Below are 17710 nucleotides of genomic sequence, written 5' to 3'. Positions count from 1 at the left end.
TTATATATCTCATACATTTTTCCCAGGGATAAATTCCTAGAAATGGAATTAATAGATCAAAGATTATGTACATTTTAAAGGTTTTTAGATGTATATTAACAAAATGCTCAACAGAAAGGTTGTATAAATAATGTTTCCACCAGGAACATACAAAGCTGTCCCTTTCACCACACCATTGCCAACACTGGCTGTTATCATTTTTCTAAATACTTTTCTGGAAGTAGCGAAAACAATTAACTTTTTTCAAAAACAGGTATTAGCATCATGAGAATATTTATTTCTAAAAATAAGATGTAGCCTTTGAAATCTGTTCCAGAAGAGTGGTTTTATGTGATGGCTGTCTAGTTTAGTCAACATTTATACACCACGTGTTGGAAAAGCAAAGGTAAATGAGGCAAACAAGGCCCCTGCTCTTGAAGTCTGGTGAAATGGCAAAGTATGGTGACTTATTTTAAAACAAGTAATGCTTGTTGGCTTACGTAGATTCTGGATATTGAAGAATTAGCTCATTAATTTATAATCATACCTTATAATGTAAGCATCGTAAAAATAACTTTAAATATCTGTAATCTATAGTGTTTTTAACTAACCAGGGAATTACAACATTTCTCAGTTCAAATGTTAGGTTTTTACGTTATTCATAACAAGAGTTAAAATCCATTAGACCTAGAAGAACACATACTATTAGAAAATATATTCCTAATGGCTCAACATCTTCATAATAAGTCTGTTATCTGCACAATCAGCTTCCTAGAACTCCCCTCATCGGTGCTGGAAGGCCACATGACCACTTTCAAGTGGATTTCTCTGATGCCCGATAAGGAGCTGTTTAGTGGACTAGTGTGAAAGAAGTGCCTGTCTCATCTGTTTATAATTCTATTATAAAGCTATTTTGAAATATATTATAGGATCTAAGCAATAAGCATTTTATTTACTATGTCCTTTTATTTTTATAATTTCCCATTGACAGACTAAGTTTTCTATTAGAGGACCATCCCACTTGTATGTAATGCCAAAGTGTTGGTGCACCTACCTTAAAGCTATCAGTTTTAGCCAGAGCTGTAACCCACTGGCCTCTGCCATCCACCAGCTCTTCTGGGTTTGCCATGTACTCTAGATATCAGTTCGCCCGTTACCAATGAGAATTGTGCAGGTGAACACTTTTTATTTGAATTTCCTAGGTGTTCTTGTAACGGAAGGATTTGGACATTCAGGCAGAGTAGAAAGAACTCACCAGACTTTGGATTTGAGTCCCCGGTTCTGCCACTCTCTAGTTGTGTAACCTTGGGAAAATCACCTGATCTTCATTTTCTTACCACTGATTGGGGGACTAAAAACAGTGTCGACCACATATGGAGTTATCATGGCAAAGAAGTGCATGTTCAGTGTCAAAGTACTTGGTTATCTATGAAGCATTATTCAAATTATTATCCTTGTCACCAAGAAGATTTGAAACCAGTTGGCTTTAAAAATTTTTTCCCTTTACTATTTCAGATGCATCAGTTCTTTAAATTGGGAAATACAAAAATTTATTTACCCCTAGAAATAATATTTAACCATATACATTAAGAGGAAAGTGCATATGTTTGTGCATGTGTTGTGCATATTTCCTGTAAATGTGATATGAATGCTACAATCATGGTTTGGAAGTCCTGATTTTATCCTTCATCTAAATATAAGAGTTTTATATTAGATAAAACAAAAGGTAGAATAAAAGATAAGGACAAGATTGAGATAAGGAGTCAGCAAGCAATTCTTACTCTCATTCAGGCAGTACTGTTCATTCTTAGACTCTCAAAGAACCTATCCTAGCAGGATTCAAATGCACTCACTGACTGTTATCTCGAAAAAGTAAATAGTAACTGGGGGTATGTTGTATAAGTGATATGTTTCCATTTTAAGGACTGTAATTAACAAGAATACATGTCTGCAGGCATTCCAAAGTCCGGCACAAGAGTGAGATGGACATTGTTGTTTTTGAAGACTTGAATGGAGCAGTAAAGTTTTCAAGCTCTTTACCCTATCCCAATAATCTTAACAGGTAAGGCACAGTGACATTTCTCTTCTACATATTTTTCTTTTTTCAGAAACATGTCTGAGGTGACATCCAGAGACTTTTTTTAATTAAAAAAATTTATTTCTCATATTTCTGGAGGTTAAAACTCCAATATCAAGATATCAGCAGGTTTGGTTTCTGTTGAATTCTCCTGCCTTGGCCACCTTCTCACTGTCCTCACATGGCCTTTCCTTTGTGCTATCCATAGGCTTTTAAATAGGTTATCAGGTTATCATCCTATGACTAGAAACTTGACATAACCCATCTCAATCCTAGAATGGATTCCCATCACTCACCCTCATCTAGAAATCACCTCTTCTAAATTTACATAACAATTTATCTGCACCTCTTATTACCCTTAGTAGCTTCTACCTTGTGTTACATTTGGTTTTGCATAGAGTTTATCTCCTACTCAAATGTAAGCATTTTTAGAGTAGGGAATTATACTTCTTCTCTTTGCACTCCTTATGTAGCCTAATACTGTCATAGGCAACAAATAAACCTTTTGAATGGCATTGCGATCTAATCCTAGAGCCAGAATATGAACCGTTAAATAATAATATCAGAATTGGGTAATAGTACACAAGGAAGTTGCAAGGGAGTCACACAGTTGAGTAGCATGGATAATAATTACCGTGAATATTTTGTAGAGGGATATTGAGAAGTCAGCTGAGAGTACTTATAGGAAGCAGGCTGTGGAGGGCCTGCAGTACCAAGGGAAGGAGTGTGACTTTTGTCATGTGAACCTACCCAATGCCTTTGAGGGAGGTGATTAACAAAATAAGTCCAGCAGCATGTGGTCTAGATTGTGTGTGAGTATCACCTAGAGGTCTGGTACACCTATAAAGTACAGTTAAAAAGCTTCACAGCAGCCAGTTGGAGATCAGTCTGCTGACCCATCTGTTGAGAAATCCCTGATCTGAAGGAGTGTTTTTTTTAGCTGATCGAGAGAGGTGATAAGCACCTGAATAATTAATTTGGTTGGAAATGTTCACTTTTTCTCTCAGATTAATTCATTTTCAATAATCATTTATTGGCTGCCACCTGTGCATATATTGGTGAAATGCATGTGGGATGTGCGCTTTTCAGTTTGCACATTAAGGCAGCCTGAGACTGGCGTTGGAAGTGTCTCCTCCTACACTGTGTTCCTCTTCTCAGTGTCCTGGCACAGCGGCTGGAGAAGTGGCTGCAGCTGATGCTAATGTGGCACCCCCGACAAAGGGGCACTGATCCTGCGTACGGACCCAATGGCTGCTTCAAGGCCCTGGATGACATCTTAAACTTAAAGGTGAGCATGGAGCCTTGAGGCAACATGTCTGGTCCCTGTGGGACATGGCGGTTCTTATGAGAAAGAAATGCTCATTAAAAAGCAGATCATGGACCACCTGACTGGGGAAATTTAGGTTGCTGCGAGAATGTCCTTCTACCTAAGTAAGGGCATAAGACCCCTGTGCTGATTGACATTGGTCATACAGTTGTAGCTATGGACAAACAGGAATATTTAAGACTAAAGTATATAAACCACAGCACTCAGACTCCCTTCCTCAAGCGAGGCCCTTGCTTTGTGTGGCTGGGAGATGTTGGGAGTGATAGAGGATCGAGACAAAGAGATAGACATCTCTTTAAAGATGGGTTTTTTTCCAATAACACCTGGGTTGTGTTGCAGCTAGTTCATATATTGAACATGGTCACAGGCACCATTCACACCTACCCAGTTTCAGAGGATGAGAGTCTGCAGAGCTTAAAGGCCAGAATCTGTCACGACACAGGAATCCCCGAGGAGGACCAGGAGCTGCTGCAAGAAGCGGGTCTGGCATTGATCCCCGACAAGCCTGCCACTCAGTGTATTTCAGACGGCAAGGTGAGCGAGCCCCTGGCTTCTTACAGAATGCCCTGTTTTTCCCTGACTTTGCCTGCAAGGAAACTAATTATGCATTCAGATTTCAGCTTTATTTTATCAGTTCTATTCAACAAACACTACAGATACTTGCCTGTTTTTTTAAGTCAGAATATAAGATCCTTTGTGTGGCCTAGTGGGACACATGAATCACTTGATTTGTTAGTTCTAGACCACTTAGAGTGCCCTTTTTTTGGCTTCGTTGCCAAAGCAATGCTTCATTCTTCTGAGTCAACCAAAACTGTTTATGATGTATCTTTTGTATACTGAACTGTGCTGACAACCCAAGCAATGCTAGTCATGGTTCCTGTCCCCAAAAGCTGATAAGGTTAACATACGGGAAACAATCACTGGAGAGGAAAGGAAATGGCAAACATCTCAATTGTACAGTAAAGACAATCAGGATAAAATAGACTGTAATAAGTTGTAAATAAGGTGTACATTCAGCTCATAAGTGGAACAGGAACAGCTAATAAGTGGAACAGGAACAGGCCAGAGTCATTGAGGAAGGGTCATGGTCGCTCATTACTCACTGGCTGAAGATGCTGTTGGCGAACAGTGAGAAACACTCTGAAGTCTCTTTTTTATTAATTGGAAAGAGGTGGGGTTGGATCCACAAGATCTCATTTTGTTCTTGTCCCTTTGTAGCTAAATGAGGGCCGCACGTTGGACATGGATCTTGTTTTTCTCTTTGACAACAGTAAAATCGCCTATGAGACTCAGATCACCCCACGGCCCCAGCCTGAAAGTGTCAGCTGTATCCGTAAGAACATCATTGCTTTAAAAAAAAAAAAAATCACTTATAAAGCGCGGAATAAGGCCAGAAAGAGAGACGTGGACCAGGGGAGGGGTCCTCACCAAAGAGATCAGTCCTCGGGGCAGCCTTCTTCATAGGGATGTGGGAGGGGTGGCCCAGCCCAGAAGGAGTGAAGGAAGTCTTCAGTTCAACCTCATAGGTAGAACTTTAAACAGAGGACAGAAAATACTGCCTGCAAGCTACTGACCTTGAATCAGATGACCGTTTTATTTATTTTCGAAGTTTTATTTATATTTTAATAATTAATGTATGCACAGGATACCAAAAAATCAAAAGGTACAAAAGGATATACAGTGAAAAATAAGTTCCCCAGTTCCTCTCTACCCAGTTCCCCAGCATCTTCCAGAGAAACCGCTGCTATCAAATTCTTGGCTATACTTTCCCAGGGTATACTGTGTATTTATAAATTATGTATATATATATAAAATATGTTATATATATATAATTATATGTATATATGTACGTATACATATAATTATATATGTATTATATATAATTATATGTATATATGTACGTATGTATGCATTTGTGTGTGTGTGTGTGTGTATAAAATTTTTTCCCCAAATGGTAGCACATAATACGTACTGTTCTTACCTGCCTTTTTCATTTCATTTAACAGTATATTTTGGAGATTTTTTTCCCCCCGTTGGTGCCTATGTTAGATGGACATTTTTATGCATCTCCCACTCCTATTTCCACACATACACACAGAATAAACAGATCAAGGGTCCAAAGGCTTAGCGATCTCCAGGCTTACTGCTTATTTAATCATCTTCCAGTACTGCTGGTTGAAGCTACATTTTTAGAAAACTTCGTATGACCTTAAATATTGTAAACATAAGAGTTTCTATTGAAAACATATGAGCCTGTGTATGTGTGACTGTCTCCACATGGTTCACACAGCGTTACTTTAAATTAGTAGGTATTTATTGACTGATACAAGCTTGTGCTATAATGGAGTACAAAAAAATGTATGAAACAGTAACCAGGTGTAGCACCCAAAAAAGTTATATAACTACTATGCTATTACATAACCCAAAAAAGTTATGTAATAGCATAGTAGTTATATAACTTTTAAAAACGTAAAAGTGCCAGCGATGTCGCAAGGCAGGACGTGGTTAATCGTAGGGGAGTTGTTCTCTGACAATTGTGTATGTCTTTGTTCCAGTTCAAGAGCCCAAGAGGAACCTGTCCTTCTTCCAGCTGAGAAAAGTGTGGGGCCAGGTCTGGCACAGCATCCAAACCCTGAAGGAGGACTGTAACCGGCTGCAGCTGGGACAGCGGGCTGCCATGTATTGTGCCAGGCGGTTTGGGGCTTAACTTATTTAAAATTACTTGGTGGCTTTTGCCACAGAGAGGTGGTGGAGGCAGGGGCCCAGAAGCAACTGTTAGGAGAGACAAGAGGGAGACACTGGTTTGGATGGGCAGGAAGTGGTCAGCTGAGCTGGATGGAGGGAGCCTTTTTAGACCTGACAGTGTATATAAGGTCAGCACATGGAGCAGGAGTGTAAATGGAGGGTTTGGCTGGCTGAACTGGAGGCAGAATTTGGAACGTGGAGGTGCTCATTGCAATTTGGGTCAGCAACATTCCCCTGATTGTCATGCCAGGGACTGGCTGACTCCTTTCCCCTTGGATTTATTGGCCCTTTGTGTAGTACTCTGTCTAGTTCCAAATTTGGTACAGAACATCATACATTGCTGAGGGCTTGGAAATTGTCTTTATGGTTATAAGTGGCTGCTCCTATAATAATTATAGCAGGGACCTGCCTTGGCATTTGAGGTGGTTTTGTTATTGTACAGGAAATGGTATTTGGATCCCAAAGATGCCCCAAGGCTCTGTTTCTTGTGGTCCCTGCAGGATGAACCTCCTCCGGAATAACAGCTGCCTCTCCAAGATGAAGAATTCCATGGCTTCCATGTCTCAGCAACTCAAGGCCAAGTTGGATTTCTTTAAGACCAGCATCCAGATTGACCTGGAGAAGTATAGTGAGCAAACTGAGTTTGGGATCAGTGAGTGTACTCTTTGTAATTAGTTTGGAGAGACCATTTCATTCTTGTTTTCTCTTTCTGAGGTTTCTTTCTTTCCTTTTTTTTTTTTTTTTTTTTTTTTTTTTTTTATTGTAGCCATTCTGATTGGTGTGTAGTGATGTCTCATTGTGTTTTTAATTTGTATTTTTTGTTTTTCATTTTTTTTCCTACTTTTTTTTTTCCAGCATCAGATAAACTGCTGCTGGCCTGGAGGGAAATGGAACAGGCTGTGGAGCTCTGTGGGCGGGTAGGAGACTCATTTTAGGTTTATATCTTTATGGGGAAGGAGTGGGGAGCGTGGAGAATGAGGCTTTTTTTCTACCATTTTGCACTTTCTCTTCAAACACTAGGTCCATCTTCTGTGTCAGAATTCAAGTTTTCCTCACTGTGCCTTTTGACTTTAACTAGGATTTTCTGGAAAGAGGCTGGGAGAGTAGCCAGTAAAGGGCGCCCCACTGTGGAGACCCAAGAACTACACAGATGGACAGAACTGGTCCAGATTTGAATAAGGAGCAAAATGTGAAGTGTCCTTGGGTCAAGCCTAGACCTCTTCCTATTAGAAAGGGCCTTGGACGAATGAGCAACATTTCATCTAGTCAAAAGTTTTTGCCTAATTTTGTTGGGACACTAAATCCATAGGGAAGAAAGAGTCTAGGCAGAGTGCAAGGACAGTGTAAATTCAGATGCCACTGAAAAATGCTAATTACAAAGGCAAGGAAAGCATGATTTAGTGAACCTCATACAAATTGAAGACCTTGGGCTCCAAGGCACTTTTGTGGACTTTTTCACCATTTTTCCCCTGTGAACTTGGGCAAGGACCTTCACCTCCATGTTTTAATGCCTGTTTCTATCAATCAGTACTGAACGCGTGCTTTAAGGTGGCTGTTGTAGAGACAAAACCTGATTTAACTGTGGAGACAGTGAGTGCTCCATGCTATCTTGGCACTCATATACATAATCTATGAAATAAGAGTCCAGGCCTTCCCACATAGGATGACATTGGATGGACTTAGGACAAGAGAAGGAATATACATAGGGCATCTTCTATATGCCAAGTACCATGCCAGATACTTATAACTTTGTCTTACCTAACTCCTAAAATGGCCCTATTAGAAGCCTATTTTGTAGTAGAAGAAACTACAGATCGAGGGTTAAAAATTTTCCCAAGGGTCACACATCTAGAAAGTAGTAGACCCGAGATCCAAACCCAGGTCACTCTGACTCCAAAGTCCACATTCCTTCTAGCCAGTCAGTCATGAGTCTTGAGTGAATTTGGAGGGTTTGCCCTGAAAATCTGGCATCTCAGAATGCTCTTATTACGTCAGATGACATTAGCACAGCTTTTTTCATTAGGAGAATGAAGTGAAACATCTGGTGGAACGGATGATGGCACTGCAGACTGATATCGTGGACTTGCAGAGGAGCCCAATGGGTCGGAAGCAGGGGGGGACTCTGGACGATCTGTGAGTACCAACTGAGCAGGGGACCACACGCTGTCCCTAGCACATGCAGAAGCCCTAACCAGAGTTTCCATATGTATTATGTTGAGATCACGTGTGGTTATTATGGAAGCTCTGTGAGACCACTCTCCTCTAGAGCACGTTCCCCAGTGAATCATTTTGGAATGTTCCGGAGATGAGCGAGGGCAAGTTACCATCACTCTGAGCCTGAGTTTTCATCTCTATTTAGTGGCCAGAAAAACTGTCTGACTTCCCAGAATTGTAGGATCAGTTCAGATAATGCATAGAGAAGTGGTTCATAATCAATCAAGGCTTTATGTAATGCAAGGAGCCTTTACCATGTATTAGATGTCACTGTTCAGCCAGCCCCCCCTACCCAGGTGTGGATCGAAGAGCAGAAAGTCAAGCAGAGAAACCTGGCAACTCCTAGAAGTTTGGACCTGGAAACTGTTCATTTGAATCTTTATCAGGAGTTTGGCCTTGGCCCTGGGAGGGAACAAGGGGCCCAGGCAAAGCAGTCCTACTTGTAGGAAATCACACAGGTATATGCAGCCCCTGCAGTGAAGACGGAAGAGATGCCGGCAAGCGCATCATCCTCTCAGGAGCTGTCCTATTTGGGCTCAGCAGTATCCTCTGATGCTTTTACCATGATTCTCAGGAACAGGAGTCCGAATATCAGAAATCTGATTTATTTGTATTCTACACTTTCTCAAATCATTTATTCTCCTGCAGTTTTCAGATGAAAGTCACTTCTGAAAATGTCAGCCAGTCTCACTGTGTTAAGGAGGGAAAGGGATAGGAGTTTGTGTCCACCCTGGGCCTGAGGGGAAGCCATGTTCTCCAGTCCAGCCTCAGGTCCAGTGCTGGCACCTGGAATCACTATTGCGGAAGCCAAGTGGATGGGAATTCCAGAAATCTGAGGGACAGAATGGAAACTCCTTTCCTTAAGATTCTCTCTCATTAAACCTTGGAGATGTTTGATTTTTGATAACGAAGGCGCTTCCTCCCTTATTATAGATATCACCTGTAATATCACCAGAAATAATCATTTTCTTCAGTCAAGACATATTGCCAGTCTTGCTTCTAGAAATCAGTAATTCTGCTGGCAGGAATTAGCTCATCAGTGCTTCAAATGTGCTTATTTGGCCTCAGATCTAGACAAAGCTTCTTTTTTGTATATTTCAGAGAAGAGCAAGCAAGGGAGCTTTACAGGAGACTAAGGGAAAAACCGAGAGGTAAGTGGGCTTTTATGTCTGGCTCGGGTGCCTTGTTATCTCAAGTATGAGGGATTGGTACTCTCTGCCTGCCACCTGGAGGAACTGTGCAACTTCTTTCCTCTTTCCAGACCAACGAACTGAGGGTGACAGTCAGGAAATGGTGCGGCTGCTACTTCAGGCAATCCAAGGCTTTGAAAAGAAAGTGCGAGTGATTTATACCCAGCTCAGGTATAAGCCCCGACTTTCCTACTTGAGGTGGAATGTGGACAAGCAGCGAGACTGTGTGGGGCCATTTCCTCACTCCCCTCTGATGTGCTTAAACCACCTGGAGAAAATTTATTTGGGGCTGCTGATTGGATTCATAATTGACAGAAATTATGTTCTTCTGCTTTCTCCAACCCAAATGCCACTGGAATTTGCCTTGTTTATTCTTTACAGTAAAACCGTGGTTTGCAAGCAGAAGGCTCTGGAATTGTTGCCCAAGGTGGAAGAGGTGGTGAGTTTAATGAATGAGGATGAGAAGACTGTTGTTCGGCTTCAGGAGAAGCGACAGAAGGAACTCTGGAATCTCCTGAAGATCGCTTGTGTGAGTGAGCCCCTGAAGCCCAGCCCACAGCCCTCGGTCTGCCACTGTTCTGTGCCTTTCCACCTCTGTGCAGCTGTCACCACCCCACGAGGGAGACCGCAAAGCCACAGATAAACCACTCAGCTGCTGCTGCTCAATTTTCTCTTCTCCATGAGTCACAATGAGCAGGAGGGGCAGAGTTAGGGCCTGGGCCTGTTGTTTTTATTTATGCATGTATTCATTTCCTGTGGCCACTGTAATAAATTACCACAAAGTATTCTGTCACAGTTCTGGGGGACAGAAGTCTGAAATCAAGGTGTTGGCAGGGCTGGGCTGCTTCTGTAGGCTCTAGGGGAGAATCCCTTTCTGCCCCTCTCGCTTCTGGTGGCTCAAGGAATACCCAGGCATTCCTTGGCTTGTGACAGCATCACTCCATTCTTTGCCTATCTTCACATGGCCTTTTCTGTGTCTCTCTTCTGGGTATCTCTTATAAGAACACTTGTCATTGGATTTCGGTCACATCTGAATAGTCCAGGATGATGTCATCTTGGGATCCTTAACTGTATCTGTAAAAACCGTTTTTTCCAATAAGGTCACATTCCCAGGTTCCTAGAGTTAAATATAGACAGACCTTTTGAGGGTCTGCATGTCAGCACAGTGTGGATGACCCTCATCTATGTCTGCTGCTTAGTATTGTAATTCATACATTCTGTGCCCACCATCTCAATATAGCTGCAATTCCACTGAATGTCGCTCAGAAAAAAAACATAACATAAAAAAGAGAGCCCAGGACAGTGAAAGGAAAAGAGCCAGGCAAAAGCCATGGAAACCAGAGCCAATGGGAGAGTAACCCCCACTCTGAAGACTGCAAAAAGGTGAAAAAGGTTGAAAGGAAAGCTATGTAGTTATCAATAGCCTTTAAGAGCAAAGAAGAGAATGGGAAGGAAAATAGTTGCTTAAGGTGGAAGCAGGACACATGGATGGTGTTTTTTCAGGTCATGGAGATAAGCATATTTGTAGGCCAAGCAGAAGGAGACAGTGTACTGAGGGGTTCATAGTATCAAAGAGATAGAAGACAGTAAGTTTCTAGTCCTGAGACCAGTGGAAAGGTCAACATCATGAGCATGAGTTGAAGTCTTGTCCTTGGGAAGGGGTGAGTGACATTTCCTCCTATAAGTAAGGAGGGAAAGAAAAGAGGAGAGATGACAAGTTTAAGATGGAGAGAGAAGTCGAGCTCTTCACAGGTGATGGCCTGACCTGCCTTGTCTATCCATTTCACATTTATTGAGTGTTGACTATGCCCAGCAGTGTGATGAAAACTGGAGATAAAGGAGGGAGAAAAAAGCATGGTGCCTGACCCAAGGAGCTCATACTCTAGTGAGGGGCACAGACAGGGAAATGAATGGAACAATTTCGAATGGAAAGTGCTCTATAGCAGCTGTAGGAAGCAGGAGCTATAGCACGAATGCAGAGGAGGTGTGCCAGCTTGTTTTAGAGGTGAGGGAACCATGGGAAACGTTCCCAAGGAGGTGCTGTTTCACCTGAAGAATGAGTAGGAGGTAGGTGGTTAGGTGACGATGAAGTCAAAATTGGGTGCTGGAATAGCTGATTGAGATTAGACCTTGACATTCAGGTGGAAGAGAGGGTGTGGAGCCAGGATGTGTCCCATAGCTTGAGAGGCTGAAAGGGTTGAAGAACTGCAGGCTACAGTGAGGGCAAGGAAAGGGGTCAGTGAGCAGTAGATGAGGCCAGCAGATGAGAGTGTGTTGGGGACTCGAAGAGGAGAGGTGGCTTGATGTGCTGAGAAGGTTGACCATAGGTCATGTCTGTGAGCTGCAGGCGTAAGGAAGTACAAGTAGCTAGAGCAGGAGCCATTAGTTTAGCATCTTGGCTTTGAGGTGGAGTGGTTACAGCATCCTGGGAGTCAGAATATCTTGGTTTTCTTCTCAGCTGCCCCACAGATGGGTGATTCAGTCACTGATAACTTTTTTGTGTGTTTCAGTCTTCTGCTTGGAAAAGAATAAAAACCTCTCTCTTTCAGTTTCCTTATAAATGTTCACTAAGCAACCAAACTAATGAAATAAAGCCTACAAATACAGGCACTCAAATCTCTGTATTTAGAATCTTTTATCAAAAAGTACACCTGTAAATAGAGAAACATTTACTAAACTTAAATGCAAACTATTAGCTATTGTCACAGATAGAAATGTTGACCAATATTCTCTAGGAATAGCATGTGTCTTATGGCCAGTTGTCTTGTGAGAAAATGCCATAGTGTGAATGCAAAATTCGAATCAGCCCTCTGCTCCAAAATTTTGTCGACTTTCTTTTTGGTTTTGTCTTTTAGAGCAAGGTCCGTGGTCCTGTCAGTGGCAGCCCAGATAGCATGAATGCTTCTCGCCTTAGTCACTCTGGTCAGCTAATGTCTCAGCCTCCCAACGCCCCCTACAGCTTGCCCGAGACAGTCAACAAAAGGTACGTCATTGTCATCAGTTACAGTGCCAAGTGTAATATTCAAGGGAACTTGAATATTAGGAGGTCATGGGATAGAAATGTGCCAATAGACCATTTTGTCTGTCCGATGATCTTGTGCGTGTTTTTCCTTTGTGTTTGTTACATATGCTAGGCACTGTGGGGACAAATGTCTCATAGTCCCTTGTAACTTGCTAACTAAAGTTTCCTTGTCTTAGGGTTGGGTTACTAATTGCTCAATAAGAATATTGAAAGTGCTAGTCAGTCACATGCTGTAATGTAGTCCATCAATCATTACCTGTTCTTCAAAACCAGCTTCCCTGCAGGGAGGGCCCTATTCATCCCCCCTGAGTTCTCTCTTCCTCCCTTTCACCCTCCATCCCTTTGGATTACCAACCTCCCATTTTCCTCCCACGGCCTCCCATCACCTCTCATTCATCCCTTCCTTCCCCTCCTGTCACCTGTACACTGATAGAGAGGTGGTGAACAGAACACTTCAGCCCTTTCTGGCAAGCCTTTTTGCCTCCCTGCTTCATATCTTTACTTCCTCCAAGCCCTCTTTGGTCAAATTAGTCTTTACAAAACACCATTTGAAGTTATTCCTTGGTCAGTAACTAGCAATGGCTTCCCATTCCCTAGAAGATCCAGCCTGAGCCTTTTCAAGGCATTCATGGGCACCTCACAGCGGCTGTGCAAGAGGATCCACTGTTCCCACACAAGTTCTTGCTCTAGCTCAGTTTATCTTTAAGTCTGGTCCAGACCAGCAGCATCAACAGCATCTTGTTAGAAATGTAGATTCTGAATCAGAAGCTCAGGGGTGGGGCACGGCGGCCCGTGTTTCACTAGCCCTGGCAGATTCTGATGCACACTCAAGTTTGAGAGCCACTCTCTGGCCAATGCCCTTCCCTAGAGCAGTCCTGCCATCTGGAGGGCACATCTGCTTCCTGTCTCCTCCGAAGCCCTGAGCGCACATGCACTCAGGGATTGCTCTCTTCTTGGATCACCTGTGGGGATCGTTTGTTTCTAATTCAGTCCCATACCTGTTTATTCAGCACCTTCTATGTGCCAGGCCCTAGGCAGTGGAGGTAGTTAAAATCAGTTCCTGTCTACGGCCATGCCACCCTGAACAAGCCCAATCCCGTCTGATCTCGGAAGCTAAGCAGGGTAGGGCCTGGTTAGTACTTGGATGGGAGAACACCTAGGAAGACCACGTGCTGTAGGCATTAAAAAATAATAATAATAAGGGATTGTAAGCTGACAAGGTCCTTGAAATCTGTGAGGTCAACCAAGGGTTGCCTTGCCTAAAAAAAAAAAAATCAGTTTCTGTAAGGCAAATCTATAGACATAGAAAATAGATTAATGATTGCCTATGGCAGGTGGGGAAGGGGGATGGGAAGTAGCTAATATGGGTACAAGATTTCTTTTTGGGTGATGAAAATGTTCTAAAACTAGATTATCATGGTGGTTGTATAACTCTGTAAAGTCAATGAAACTATCAAATTGTATACTTTAAATGGGTGAACTTTATGTTATATAAATTTATCTCAATAAAGCTGTTTTAAAAAAGTCCTGTTCCTGTATTTGAGGAGTTCATAGCCTATACTGTTTTGGTATTTAATCATATATGGCCTTAGGTTCTTAATTCTCTCTCCAACCTACTGTGAGTTCTTTGAGGATAGTAACCAGGTCCTATTCCTCTTACGTTGCCCTCTGGAGCTGGCATTGAGCCTTTAACCTGGTTAGCAGCCCCATAGAAGAGGCTAAGGAAAAAGATGCCCTCTGTGCCTACCATCAGAGTGTCACACTTTGCAAGGCGAGAGGAGTTTCAAGACACTGTCTTCCTGGATTTGTCACATTCCCTCTAATGATATCCTCAAAGCCTTAGAAAAGTCATCCTGGGAGCACAGGTTGCCAGTTGTCTTTCCATATCATAGAACTGAGGTTAAAAAAGGACGAATAACTTATTATATTCTCCCCTATTTCACCATGGCCTATTCTTGATAGGACACGTGCATTTCTTATTATAGAAAAGAGAGAACACAGGTTAATGAAATCAGTTCCCAGAACTTGCTTTTCTGTAGACCTCAAGGAACTGTGGAAATTGCTTGGTTTGTATATATTTTTTCCATTTCAAAAATTGAAAAACAGGTGATTTGAGAGATTTCTTTAGATTTTGGTAGTTTGGAGAGAATTAATAAATTCAGCTGTCTAGTTAAGTCTGAAAGAACTCTTAATTTTTTATTAAGCAGGGATCTGTTTGCTTTTTCACATTGTGACCAGTAATAATCATGGCTGGATTTGGGCTTCTGAAAATGCTTAATTAGATGCATGAAGTCAATAATCAATGACGTGGCGTTTTAAGACACTCAGAACCAAAATAATTATTATTTAATTCTTAGAATCTTGCCAAAGCTATTTAAAAATATGCTAAACAGAAGGTTTATCTCTGAAAAAGTAATACTGACCACTTTCTAATAATTCGATCATTTTCTTTAGTGAAGAGTTGATGGCTGAAGCACATACTCTCTGCACCCAGCTAGAAAATGCAATGCAAGACACCATGAAAGAACAGGACCAGAGTTTACGGGTAATGAATGGCTTCTGTGAATCTCAGCTGTCCCATCCTTTCTACAGCAGACTAGAAAAAGAAAATGGAAAGGCAATCCAGCATTTCCTTGACCTCAGCATACACTTAGGATTTTCTAGTACAGCTGACCCTTGAAAAAGACAAGGGTTAGGGGCACCAACACCCCACACAGTCAAAAATCCACATATAATTTTTGGCTCCCCCAAAACTTAACTGCTTATAACCTACTGTTGACAGGAAGCCTTCCTTACCAATGACGTAAACAGTCAATTAACACATATTTTGTACGTTATATATACTACATACAGTTATTCTTATAATAAAGTAAGCTAAAGAAAAAAAATGTTATTAAGAAAGTCATAAGAGAAAATACATTCACTGTATTTATGGAAAAAAATTCCCGTGTAAGTGGACCTGCGCAGTTCAAAACGTGTCATTCAAGGGTCAACTGTACATATTTATTCTTCATCATCATCACCATCATAATGCTAACAATTATTGGATGGATACAAGTACTTTATGTGTACTATCTCATTTTATCCTTAACACACTCGATCCTTATGAAGAAGGTAATATTATTCTAAGGGCTTCTGCCTTCCCCCAGCCCCTGCAACTTTTGTACCATTGCTAAGCATCTGTATGTGTGTGTGTGTCGGTGGGGGGTGTTGCTGTGCTGGGCTTCAGAGATAAAACAAGAACCTGTCTTGGCCCTGCTTCCCAGGGACTCAGACCTTAGCAGTAGGTAGTACTAGTTATAGGGAAGCAAACATAAAGAAAAACTAATCACAATACATGTATGTTAACACAAAGCTAACATTGTGTGAGGATCTTAAGTCATTCCCTCAGCTCTTTAAATGGCCTTTTTCTGCTGATACAATCACCTGCTAGCAATTAAGTATGACTCCTAGGGTTTTGGTCTGATGGCAGCAGGGTGGATTAAAGCGTCATTAACTAAGATGGGGAAAGTTAAGAAGCTAGTGGGGCTTCTCAGTTTTCAGAAGACTCAGAGGGGATACTGCTAATTATAATCACCTATTTATTCAAGTGTCTTCTCCAATACTTGGGGCTTTGCATATGTTTCATTGCTGCTCTTCCTCTTCCTGGCATTGTATATTTTATCTTTTCATTGCTAATTTGCATTTCTGCCAGAGGAAAAGGAAGTCTAATCAGGCTATTTCATTTGGAAATCAATAGCTGAGATTTACTCTTGGTACCACCTACCCACAGTGAGCATAAATAAGTGCCGTGAGCACAAGTAATATTAAAATTGCCTTTCCAGTTTCCATAGTCACAGAATCTTAGGGACTCCAGGCTAGTCCAAAGAAAAGATCCTGTATGGTTTTGAATATGTTACTTCAGCTCAAGGGTACCCTGCAATAACAAAACTATTATTAATGAGAGGATTTAAATTTCCTTCCAAATTGTGCTGGTTGCCTCCTGAAAATGAAAAACAACTCGAAGTATATTGGTGGCCATTGTATTTTTAACCTGCCTGTTGACTTTCAGTCTCTAGACTGGAGCTGGTTACAGTTGGAAGAAGAGGAGCAGAATAGCCTGGAGCAGGCCTCCTGACGACAGTGGGTGGCCTGGACCACCTGATGGGGCTGCCTGGCCTGGTGCTCTCCCACAGTGGCCACTGCTATAATGACATCCCAGCAGTCTTTGGCACCCAGATATTCACTGTGGACCAAGGGCCCCCGTGGGCACCGCCAACAACTTGTCTGCACACTGGAAATCCTCCACCACAGAGGCCCAGCGAGCGCGGATGTCAGGCACAAGCTTTTAGGGAGACCAAGCCACAGCAGCTACTTTCTCTGCTCTGAAAAAAAGTGCTTCAAGTACAGTTGCCCCACAGACCATTGGACAAATGTCTAATCTGAATCTTTCAGGACAAAGTAGGATCCACACTTGGTGCCAGCCTATCTTCTCCTGACCCCTCCTGATCTCCAAAGGCCTTGATCCACCTGTCCTCACAGCTAGAATTTTATTGGATTCAGCTTTTCTTAAACAGACTTTTAAATCATGGACTTGATCTGGCCCCATCCTCTCTCTTCCTGTTTTCGTTTCACTGCTGCTAACATTTTCCTTTACCTACACGTTGGTAGTTGTCCTCCCTTGGGCAGTGTTGTAGATAAATGCTAAGCTCCCCCTGTCTGTAGTCCTTTGAGCCACAGAGTGACTCAGTAGAGCCAGCATGGAAGAGCAACTCCATTCCTTTGGATTCCAAAGATTACCTGAGAGTGAGTTGTCATGGAGAAGAAGAAAAGGTTATCTGTCAACCGCAGTGCCCACACCCCCTGTCCTTGCTCAGACACATCTGTGTGTAGCTGCGATGGGATGGGGAGTCCCTGCATCTCATATCCTCTAGCAGTATTATTAAATTGATTTATTTAAAAGTTTCTGTATCTCGTAACATGAATCAAATACATATACTAGGTCCCACAATCCAACTTCATAGAAAATTTTATAAACTAGAATAGTGTGCCTGGATCAAACATTGCCACAGCACGAGCACTGCTTTTTTGACATTTCACAAAACTTCACCTTGATATAAAATAAAGGAGGAATGCAAAACAAGTTCAAGGTAGTGGCGGTAGAGGTAGTGAGAAGT

General features: G+C 42.0%; 1 protein-coding gene and 1 pseudogene across 4 annotated transcripts in view; both read left to right on the top strand.

Moving 5' to 3' along the window:
* The window catches only part of IKBKB (inhibitor of nuclear factor kappa B kinase subunit beta), a 51396-nt gene extending 33898 nt beyond the window's left edge, over positions 1-17498 (top strand). For 2 of the 4 annotated variants that reach the window (XM_006916269.3, XM_025049919.1), the window contains exons 9-22: positions 1934-2041; positions 3215-3344; positions 3723-3917; positions 4602-4716; positions 5939-6062; positions 6629-6780; positions 6984-7045; positions 8152-8261; positions 9444-9493; positions 9604-9703; positions 9914-10061; positions 12388-12515; positions 15009-15099; positions 16606-16671. In XM_006916269.3, the coding sequence (XP_006916331.1) occupies positions 1934-2041; positions 3215-3344; positions 3723-3917; positions 4602-4716; positions 5939-6062; positions 6629-6780; positions 6984-7045; positions 8152-8261; positions 9444-9493; positions 9604-9703; positions 9914-10061; positions 12388-12515; positions 15009-15099; positions 16606-16671 (1579 nt within the window). Of the gene's footprint in view, positions 1-1933; positions 2042-3214; positions 3345-3722; positions 3918-4601; positions 4717-5938; positions 6063-6628; positions 6781-6983; positions 7046-8151; positions 8262-9443; positions 9494-9603; positions 9704-9913; positions 10062-12387; positions 12516-15008; positions 15100-16605 lie in introns of all 4 variants that reach the window. The other 2 variants (XM_025049920.1, XM_025049918.1) reach the window with 2 other exon arrangements.
* Positions 13617-13735, top strand: LOC112483495 (annotated as a pseudogene).
* Positions 17499-17710: the final 212 nt, after the last annotated feature.

This window comes from Pteropus alecto, unplaced genomic scaffold, assembly GCF_000325575.1.
Source record: "Pteropus alecto unplaced genomic scaffold, ASM32557v1 scaffold24, whole genome shotgun sequence".
Taxonomy (NCBI): domain Eukaryota; kingdom Metazoa; phylum Chordata; class Mammalia; order Chiroptera; family Pteropodidae; genus Pteropus; species Pteropus alecto.
Note: the sequence above shows the minus strand (reverse complement) of the source record. Positions and strands in the feature narration are given on the sequence as shown.